Source organism: Seriola aureovittata, chromosome 1 (genome assembly GCF_021018895.1).
Source record: "Seriola aureovittata isolate HTS-2021-v1 ecotype China chromosome 1, ASM2101889v1, whole genome shotgun sequence".
NCBI classification, from domain to species: Eukaryota; Metazoa; Chordata; class Actinopteri; order Carangiformes; family Carangidae; genus Seriola; species Seriola aureovittata.
In genome coordinates, this window is record NC_079364.1 from 27,676,344 (window position 1) to 27,687,746 (window position 11,403).

Genomic DNA, 11,403 nt, shown 5'->3' on the forward strand with positions numbered 1-11,403 from the left:
AAACTCCAGCCTCAGAGGTCGAGTGGTTAGATGAAGTTTTCCTGTATACTTATGACTCTTTAAGGTGAGTCTGAGCTAAACAGTGATGCCTTAAGTCTGTGGAGCTATCGGCAACTCTGACAGGTAATAAGTTGTCAGGAAAAGCTGCAATATAGGTAATATATCAATTACCTGGTAGGTAACAGTGCAAAGCTGCCCTCTGCTGGTGGCTGGTGACAAGAGCAGTCAGGTGATCCAGAACCGTAACTGGGTGACAGCAGGTGGGACATGACTCGGTTTGGAGAGAAGAGGAAGACACAATCTCCTCTATGAGCAAAATGACAAAAGCAAATGTTGGCATAACAGTTCACCTATGAGTTCCTATACTCAATTCATTTTTTCTAAAATTAAATAGTATATATAGATACATGTTTAAGGAAAAAAGTAAGGGGGAGCTCTGATCCCCTCCTACACATGTTTTTGCAGCAGTCCTTCTGACCTGCTGATACTTTTCTGTCAAGCGCCTCCTGAACAGATGTAAATGTTTTTGTGACCTTGAGGGAGCTTTGACCAGTCTGAGAAAGATACTCATTTGATATCACAACAGGCTTGGCATTTGGCTGAGAATTTCTTCACTTCATGGCTCTGTGTAAAAAGATGATGGGTACCAACGGATTTTCATATCCTTACCAGAGAAACGTACTCTGATTTATAATTAGAAATGAGTAGTGGTGAGATTTAAGTCCAGCAGTAACTACAGCACAGTTCTTTTACAGAGAGCACCACAACAGTGATGTGCATTTGTAAATGTATAAGTCAAAAGTCAAAGTCAAAGTGAACTTCACTGTCATTCAGACAGCAGTGCACAGCAGAATGGAGCTGTGTTCCTCCTCGCACACAGTGCAATTGATTGACATCAATTAGACGAACTAGGACATAACAAATAGTGAATGATGTGATGACAACAGATAATCATAACATAACTCATTGTACAATATAACAGTCTGTAAATATTAATACTGGAGTGTAGTATTGAAGTGTGGAGATAATAGAAGCATTGACTTATTTCACAGTGTAGCAGCACATTAGGTAATAGCAGCAAATAATATTTAAAAACATGACATACTATCAGCATTGAGAGCTGAGTATATGTATTCAGTCTGTCCTTGTAAGTGCATGACAGTTCTGACAGGATGCTCTCTATGGTAGAATGTGGTGAGAGAAAGAAGGGGGGAGATTCACTCTCCAGGTTGGTTCACTTCGCCCCTGTAGGCTGAGTTCTAATCAGTGCTGATGAGAACTACCACCATTGTGTCATCCACAAACCTGATGATGTGGTTTGAGGTGTACTTGGCACAACAGTCATGAGTCATCGAGGTGAACAGCAAAGGGCTCAGAACACAACCATGGGGAACCCCTGTGTTCAGGACAATGGTCTCAGAAGTGTTTTCCTCTGTGAGGAAATTTAATGACCAGTTGCACAATGGGGTGTTGAGATGCAGTGGGCCAAGTTCGTTACCAAAGGCACTGAAAGAAAGGTTATTTGCTGTACTTTACTGTAAGAAATACTGTTATTCAATGTCCTTGTAAAACCAGCTGAACTTTAACTTGCATTTTGTTTTTTATTTGCAGTATTTGGATACAGTGCTAGGCCTCAGTTGGCCCAACTACAGTTTCTCTTACGGGTTATTGTACTGGTATCAGAGTTTTCTATATCTCAGATAGTGACTGACATCATTATAAGAGTTCAGCTGGCGGAGAATTATCAGATGGGAATCCTGCCTTTCTTCGTTTTTTTGGTTTATTAGATATACTGTACAGGCCAATGAAACTGACAATGTTCGAGTGTCTTACACAGGTCATGAAGTTATTACAATGTTGGATTAATGATGTTTTAAACAGTACACTTTCTCCATTGAAGAACAAACAAAGTACACAGTTGGATACACACACTGCTTGGAGTCCAAATATCTTTTAAAGATGATCTATTTTTTCATGCTCCAGTGTGCTGGATGTTTCAGCTCTGGCAGATGTAGTTTTTGTTTCAGGGGTCTGACCCATGGCCCTTTGCTGCATGTCATCCCCTCTCTCTCCCCAACTGTCCTGACACTTTCTTACAGTCTCTACCCGAATAAAGGCAAAAACTATGTTGAATGTTGTTTATGGGGCGAGTGTAGGAGAGAAGAAAAGAAAAAAAACAGGCAGACGTGATAATTATAATATTGATAATAGTAATTAATAAATAAATAAACCTCAGTTTCAGCAGTTTGGTCTGAGTGTGGTTAGTATCAGGGTCAAGTTGTACATGTGTGTATGGAGGGCAGACACACAGTAGTCAGGATGACGTTACTCGTTTTATTGCAGTTTACGAAAGAACACGTGTGTATGTTTCTTGCTGACAACAAGAGCTCAATGCTATAATTTGGCTGACTGATTTGTTGGTCATATTTTCCACCTGACTGTAGGTTGTGTAGATTTGCTGGCAAGCTGCACACTCTACCCTTACACCGAGTATTAGGAGTATCCATGATCCCATAACAGCTATCACACATGTCTGAGCCACTGCACTGCCGTCACCCTGCTCTGTGTTCGTCAGCAGGGATTTGTGGTACATCTGTACACAGACAGTCCTCTGCCTCGTGGTTTCAGTCTAATCCAGCAGGTGTGTGGTCGTATCAAGGAGGTGAGTCACAGAAAAACCTGTGTTGTATCTTTATTTCTTAGTAAAAAACCCGCTGGCTTTGAGTCAGTGAGAGAGAAAACAAATGAAGCTCATGATCAACGAAAAGTCTCCTTTATTATTTACACAGTAAATTACACCTATGCCTCAAAATGTTAACTGGTAGTTAACAAGGGTAATAATAATAATAATAATAATAATAATAATAATAATAATAATAATGAAAATGATAATGATAATAATAATAATAAGAAGAAGAAGAAGAAGAAGAAAAAGAAGATTTGAGACAAGCATGTAGAAATATATCTGTATACAGTTGTTTTACCCTAACACTTTTTCTCTATTGTTCTATGATTATTATTTTTAAAACAATCAAATTCCTTTGAAATACCATTAATAGAATCTCTTCCTGAGAACTCACTTAATGTCATTTTGATCAGTTTGAACAAGTCAGTTTAATTTCCTGTTTGCAGATGACATGACTTATGTTACACTTGACCTCAGGATTTAGAAGACACGAGTACGCACGCATGCACGCACACACACACACACACATACACACACACACTTAGTGTACCTGTAGTTTTTCTGTCAGCCACTCTGTACCATGTAATATTGCTACTGTGGCAATGTTAATACCATTACTACATGTGTCCAGCAGATGGCAACATTGGCTATATATATTACAAGTCTTTTTGCTTTCACTTGTTAATCTATTACACTTGAAATGGTCTATAAAACCCTGAGACTAATTTATAAAGACAAACATAAAAAATGTATCTTTGGAAATCAGACTGTTCATGAAATCATGAAGTCTTTCTGACTCATGTCAGGTATATTTGGCGACGCATATTTGGTCAAAACTGAACCGTGTTGTTAAGTCATTTTGTGCCCCCCGTTTTATTCTTTCAGCGTTTGATATGTTTTATTTGTTTTATTGCAATCCTTCTGTTCAAATGAAGTTTTCATTCTTGATTTGAGTTGAGTGACCTTAACTTAATATCCACTGCATCCACTTAAATGTACATACAGTATTTGTTTCCACCAGATAGATAACAGAAACATATAACTACACTGTAGTTAAAATTGTTGTGGGTTTGTAATAGAATATGGTGCAACTTTACAATTTATTCATCTGTGAATACTCAAAAAACTCAAGCTGGCACACTGTATATCTCTAGATTGACTGAAACTGGTCTACTGTAAAAGCCCAGTTGTCTTTCCTGATATGAATGGACTGGCACACCTACAGTGTCATGGCTCTAAAAGGTTTTAGCAATAGAAATCCAGCCCATGTTTATGCTTTTCATCCGAGGAGTTGTTTGGGTGGTCTGAGTCAGATTTAAATACGGACCTTCTCTGAAGCACAGGGCTTTGATAAGAGGAGAAGAGGGGAGGCCCATGATGATGCTGGGTGGATGAGGTGGTTTCATCTGGAGCCTGAGAAGGCCAGCTAGGAGAGGCACTGCCAGAAACGGGCCAACCGTAGAGGTCCGCAGTGAGTCTCGAGTCCAAAAGAGTCTCCTTCATCTGCTGGTTTTCCCTGGTTGCTGCCTGCCACACCACCTCCAACTCCTCTTCTACTTCTCTGGAAGAGCAAATAGAGAAGAGAGGACAAGGAAGTTGCTCAGTTGGTCGAGTTGTTTGGGTGACATAAGTAAAATGAAAATACAAAAGTAGTTTCTGAGAACACCTGGTTAGCAAAGCAAAGACGGAGAACAGACTGAGGTAGCACTAATACAGTGAAGGTACAGTAAGTGTGGATGTAGTAGTAGTGAGCAGGGATCATGGGGACACACTGACTCAAGTAGCTCACACAACTCCATTTCAAACTTTTATCATCTATCGATGCACAAAACTAAAAGTACTTTGGGATTCACTATTCATCTCCTTTCCCAATTTTGACTGACGGTGGATTGGATTAAAGCTCATACACATCTCCTGCTCTCTCTCTCTCTCTCACACACACGCACACGCGCACACGCACACACACGCACACGGACACACCAAGCTTTTTCTTAAAAAATCAGTGTCTGATGGAAACAACACTCACCTTGATGTTAGAAAGCGTCATTCAGCTAAAGCACAAGAGCACTTCTCGATCAAGTGAACTCACCAGGCACCATGCAGGAAAAAGTGGAGTGTCTCTATATAAAGCAGCAATCATGGGGCTCAGACAGGGTGTTACACTGCATTCAGATCATATGGGAATAACTGTCAGAGTAGAGTGATTGTTAAAGGCTCTGACTTGGAAATGCACACTCAAACTCAAAACCATGAAACAGTTCTCTGGAGTTTCCTTCCAGAACAACGTTTTAAAAGAGATATGAAGCCTAATCAGCTCAATGACAGATGTGATGAGATTTGAGTTTGGTTATAAAATAAACACTGATGTCTCAAAATTCAAATGTAGTCTGTCTGTGGTGAGAAGAAAAATCTGTGTTCAGGTCCCACCAATGTGACCCATGTCAACATTATTAAACAATGTCACATTAATAATTATTTTAGCCTCAGCAAAACCAGTTTGTTATTCTGCCTAACCACAATTTAAACCATGAGCAAAAGTTACCTTAACCTAAACTTAACTAAGAGTAAGATTTTTTTAGTTCTTAGTTAAACCCTTCCAGAAGGGAACACCTTATGTGACACCATTAGATAAGTTAGCCATAACAGGAATAAATACATTTGTGAGTTTAAGAAGTTTTGTTGAGTCCCTGTCAGAGATCTGTTGTTTAAGTTCCTCTCTGCTTCTACAGTAAAGGATCAATTCAAACACCAGTCCATTAATGCTGCTCATGTGCTACCTGTCATTATATCTATGCTTGTTGGTTGCTATATCAAAGTCCAAGTAAAACAAAAACGTGACCAGTATGTGCATGTTGGGGGACTAACAACCTGCTATTTCATACAGAGAGGAGAAGAAGGAGGGATAATGATGAAAAGAAAGGAATAACAGCTCCAAGGAGACAGCACGTAATTACCTGTGTGTGTTGTTACTGTTGTAATGGCTGATGCATTAAAGTTCCTCTGTCCTACGCTGTTCATACGTCAGCAACTGAACAAACCAGCTGCCCTGTCTGGTCTCTCTAATTATAGTGGAGAGAACATTGCATGGATGTCAGTTGGTTATAGTTTTGTGCAGACATTCATTGTTCCCAGAGGATGAATCCTAATGATTTAATCATCCCGAGATACCAATACTTTTCACACAAAACCAACAGCAGGTCGAAGTTTTCACTTATTCAGGGAAATATCTGTCACACGATGTTTGCCAAGACATTTTGTACATTTACATTTATGGTTACCAGACAACGTATCCTAGTACTACTATTAGTGGTTTGAGTGAAGTGAGGATGGACTGTCATAAAAGCTGGTGTCCACTCAGGATGAATTTTAATCATTTTAATGATCCCTTTACTTGTCATCTAGCTCCAACATCAGATCAAAATTTTAATTTGTCCAGTACTTTTGGTTTATGACCAAATATCTTTGCAGGCAGCGAGGAAAACCACTACAGTCTGTACTTATTAAAGTAGTTATCTCATGTATAAGGATTGAATGACAGGATGTTGGAACTCTTTTTTAATTAATTCACTCACTATTAAATTATTATTAACTTTTGGCCAATTATTATTTTATTCATTCACAATGTTCACATGGATGAACAGAGCGAATGTTGGTCAGAGTGTCATGGTAAGAAGCTTTTTTAACTTAATTTGCCCGGTCACGCGGTGAAGAGAAAATAGTTCCTATATACTGATCTAATATGAGAAGATTGAGCTCCTTAATACCTTAAAATGGGCTTTTTCAGTGTTCCCTAGTTTATTGAAGATAATTATTGAGATAATAAATATATTACAGTGATCTTAGAAGGTGGTACAAAATTTGCATTCAATCTCTCTATGTTTCTCTTTGCCTGTAAACTTGCGCTGCTACAGACTTTGTGTTAATCCGATGGCGTTCAATTTAAACTTATGCTGTGTTGAAAGTGATACGGAAATGTTACTTACATTGGTCGTTGATGGAGTTTAATCCACTCTGAGACAACAAGCTTATCTTGAAAACATTTAGAGAAAATGATATCATCTTTAATTAATGATGTTTTTTTGGGTGATGGACTGTAAAGCATTTTGTCCTTTGTTTTCCTTGAGTAAAGACCCTCACAAACTTCACCGTCTGTTAATTACCATCAACCAAAAACTGCATGCACAAATGTGTTACCCATGGCAACCACACTCATCACTGTTTCCGATGAAGACAGACAGAATATTCAGACAGAATAACAAAATAAACCTTGCAGCAGTAAGAGATTGAAAACTCAGTAGGTAGGTGTGTGTAGGTGTGTGTGTGTGTTAGTCATTTGATGGGATAGCTACGGTGACCACCAGGCCACACAGCTGCAGTCTGACCTATAGAGAAAGGCTCAGCAGCAGCTCCACCAACCCAGTAATCTCCATTACAATTATAGCTTCAGTAAGAAGTAGCCATCTCAGGATTTGGTCTATCAGTCTACGACAGAAGAACTCCTTCCTCACCATCGTTGCCCTGTCAGCCCCAGACACTAACATTAATCAGTGTTATTCTGAGCCGTGGGGTTTATAATGCAGGTCTGTCTGTGAGACAACCACAGCGAACTACACTAGCACTAGCATTAGACAATCAAAAAAGAATTTATTCTCCATACAGTGTGTTCAAATGTGACTTCTGTTTTATCATGAAAAACAAAAACTTTGTGTTGATGAACTGAGCTGTAACACTATGAGCAACAAACATATCAACAATTGATTATTTCATTAGGTTTAAGAAATGGCATCCTGGTGCAGCTCTACAAATGGATTATGGATTATCTCTGTGAGCTGAGCCTCAAGAGAGACTGGAGAGTAATGAGTACAAACCACATAGTAGCTACTTCTACAAAGGTCGCCATATACAGAAATCACCACCCATCACTGTCAATTTCATGTAATGCATTTCATTATATGTTTTCTTCAAACTACTGAAGGTACAAGGACGTACAAGTTATAACATGACTCTCACATGGAAAATTGCACCTGTGCCTTTCTTCCAACCTATTGTCTCTGCTTTGCTGGAGCTACAGCAGCCTCAGAGCCACTCCTGAATCTGATGGGAAACCAAGGGATAATTGAGTAAAACTAAAATGTGTTTATCTGCATTCATAGGCTTTAGCATTAATTATGCATGAGGTTCCAAGTGTGTATGCCATTAAAAATAATGTCTGCAGTTTACACTGCTTATTTTCCAGTGTGTCGAAACAGGAGAGATTAAGACTGCATCAGTGTTTCCCCGAGCTGTTAAAATTTCTGAATTAAAACAAGTTCATCCTGTATTTAAGACTGGGGATTTTTCCCTCACAAACATTATACTTACTAATCATATTTTTCATCAATTATAAATGGAATCAACTCATATTTTACATCTCTAACAAAATTTAAAAAAACTATTACAGATATATACTTAATTTATTGTAAACCTATTCTCAAACAATTCTCTGTGTTCTTAATCCTTTCTATCCTTTTCACCTAATTATCATGCATCCTTCATACAAATACTCATTCTATCCCACCCATTCAAATTCATGCATATCCTCCTGAATGTGACACATGCATTTTAAACAAATTCTTAATAATCTGCAAATTAATTATATAATCATGTCCTCAGCCAGCTGACTGTTGAAAGAAATCAAATGAAAGCTGAGCCATTTGTCAGAATGAAGACACATGAGAAACTTCAGCTATTTGTGAAAATCACTCTTTGCTCATATATACAGATCTTCCTGCTTTTGGTGGGGAAAAAAGTGATCTGAAGGCTCAATCCCCTCCTGAGCTCCTGGAAGTCTCAGGCAGCACTGCTTCCCTGGAGGGTACGCAGAACTCAGCAGGCAGACGGCAATCACAACCTATCAGCATCTCTGCTACTGGTGCATGGGCAGAATACAAAGCATTAGATCAGAGAGAAAAAAAAGTATAATGTTGTCTATATGAGGGTGAGGAGTTTGACTTCTCACCTCCACAAGTTTAACAGGGGAAACCTGGATTCTCAGCACCACAGGTCGGGTAGGAGCTCACAAATACTACACTGACTTCACACTTTTGTTGTACCAGGTTGGAGGTGAGTCAGGGCTTCAACCACATGCATCAGAATGACCGACATGATCCAGGGAATGATGCATGTTTTGCAGTGCAGTGGATTGTGGTGTGGCAGAGCCAGTAGGTTAGTAGCGCGGGCGCGCGCGCGTGTGTGTGTGTGTGTGTGTGTGTGTGTATGTGTGTGTGTGTGTGTGTGTGTGTGTGATTTGTCATTAAGATGCCCTCAGGGCAGAGCAGGACAGGATCTTCTAACAATCTGATTAGCTAGCTTTCATTTGATAGCAGCAGGCAGCAGGCCCAGAGACTGAGCTAAAAACAGCCATACTAACAGGGGAATAAAGGGGAAGTGGTAGGTTGTTTCAGGAGCAACAAAGTACCCGTCTGGGTTTTTCAAGGGTGTCATTCTGTGGCAGTAAAAATATCTCAAAATAATCTCTCCCTGAAAATCAGCCATAACTCAAATTATTGGCTATACGACTTCATTCTTTCATGTCTCCCATTACCAAGACACCAGCATTGCCACTTCAAATCATTCTGTGTCACATGCTACAGCCATGTCCTTGCATACAGAGTTGCAACTATTCTGCTAAATTCAGTGCTTCCCTCACCAGGACAATTCAATTAGCTTAATGCAATAGTCTAGGGTTATCATCGTTAACAAGCAGACTTCATTTACTAGATTGCTCTTCTCTTTTTATCTTGACATACTGGCCTCAAGTGCTATCTCAAAATACAAGAAAAAGTCACTGTATACAAAAATACACCATATACAGTATAAAATGTTCCGTCTGATATTAACAGATTTACAAAACCAATCATTCCCCATTAAGTTATACTGTTTGGCATAGCAGGAGGCTCTTTCTCTGTAATTCCAAAACATAATGTTTCAGGCACTACTTATGCGAATCCTGTTGAAAAACAGATTTGATTGTTCATCCCCCAACAATACAGCGTCTGTGAATGAGAATACACAGTGAGGACTGGAGGACTGGTAGAAATGGCTGGTCATGAGGGGGCTAACTGACTCAGTGTGGAGAGAGAATTTTATGTGATCTGCTGAGTCCACAGTTTTGTAGAGATGTCAGCATCTGTCCCCTGAACCCAACAATGAGAGTGGGAATGTACTGTACAAAGATAGAAACTGTGCAAAACACATACATACACACACACACGTATATATATATATGGGTTGAGCTGTGTTGTGTGAAGCCAAATTGCCATTATATTAAATAAACTGTAATATACTGTAAACTGTAAACACACAATGATGATTATGTTGTTTCTATACAACTAAACCGCAAAAGCATGTACACTGTGTACGAAACATATTTGTGACTGGATTACGGTTTCTATAAATGTATTGAAGATATATTGTTAATTTACGTATGTGGCAAGTAACAATGGCATTGATACTGAACATGTCAGTAAAATCTTCAAAGAGAATGTATTTGTTTTTTGTCAGTATAGATCATCTTGCAGTGCAATATTCATTTGTAGTGACAGTGTTATAAAACTTTTTTATGGTCATGTTGAGGCAGTACTCGGTTAAAGTTAGAGAAAGATTGTGGATTAACTGCTAAATACTGTTGTTCTATGTTCACCATCTAATAGCTAACTTTGTTGGTGTTTCACTTGGGGCTGAGCATGAAGCATACAGTGGCTTTATCAGAGCTTTTTGCTTAAAATAGCTGCAGCTGGAAATCAAACTGATGAGAGTGGTGAGAGTAATTCAAAAGTAAAGTTGCAGGCTGTAAAACTAAATCAATAAAACTCACTGGAGTTGAGGGAAACTGCAGAGTCAGGTGATGATCATCTGTGGGTTCATCCCTGCAAACCCCTCTTACATACATAATATAGAAATATTGATTATAACTGTAGCAGCTTTAAATTTGGTCATTAAGGACCTGTGAGAATGCATTGGGCAAAAGATTTTCCAGTTGAAAAATTAACATGTCAGGAGTCTGTTGGACAAACTATGTAACTGCAACACGGTTCCTGAATTAACTCAAGGAAAATCTCTGGCATTTCTGTACTGCTATTCCTTATTATTTTAACCCTAAATGTATGTGATGTACATCTATGATAGGGTAAAATCAGATGATAATCAAAGGAGCTTTAGTGTTTTGTGGTCACGTGTGGTCTTGCTGAAATGTTGAGGCAAACAATTCAAGAAAAAAAGACGATGATTTTAAAAAGCTTGAAACCAATCTATAAGTCTAGACATCACTTTCTGTTTCTAATCAGTAGTTGTTGATGTGACCTGCTCCGTCTCCACTCACACTTTACTGTTGCCTCTCGCTGCCTCTGGCCTCCCTCCTTTTTTTAAGCTACACACATCATTGCCTCATTCTTTGTCCTCGTCCTCTCATTCACACATTCTCTCCATATCCTCCTCCCTTTTTCTGCCTGGCTGCCTCCTACCATTTCTCCTCCACTCTCTCCTCCCTCTCTCTCTCCTCCTCTCTCCCCTCCTACCGTTTTGACTGCAGTAGTCTCTCCTCAGCCTCCTGTCTTTCTCTTAGCAGCCTCTGCAGGTGAAGGATCTCCCTCTGGTGAGAAGCTGTCCTCCCCTCTGCTACCTCCTCCAACGCTGCCAGTCTGTTTGACGCCTGCCTGCGGTACACCTGCACATAACGC

The 11,403-nt window shown here is 39.4% G+C and overlaps 1 protein-coding gene across 3 annotated transcripts in view; it reads right to left on the reverse strand.

Moving 5' to 3' along the window:
* Positions 1-2,756: 2,756 nt before the first annotated feature.
* cep89 (centrosomal protein 89) overlaps positions 2,757-11,403 on the reverse strand; it is a 54,282-nt gene continuing 45,635 nt past the window's right edge. The window contains exons 16-18 of one of the 3 annotated variants that reach the window (XM_056382997.1): positions 11,242-11,390; positions 5,641-5,745; positions 4,119-4,247 (exon numbers count right to left, since the gene is read on the reverse strand). In XM_056382997.1, coding sequence (XP_056238972.1) covers positions 5,676-5,745; positions 11,242-11,390 — 219 coding nt within the window. In that variant the 3' untranslated portion in view covers positions 4,119-4,247; positions 5,641-5,675. Of the gene's footprint in view, positions 4,248-5,640; positions 5,746-11,241; positions 11,391-11,403 lie in introns of all 3 variants that reach the window. The other 2 variants (XM_056382988.1, XM_056383006.1) reach the window with 2 other exon arrangements.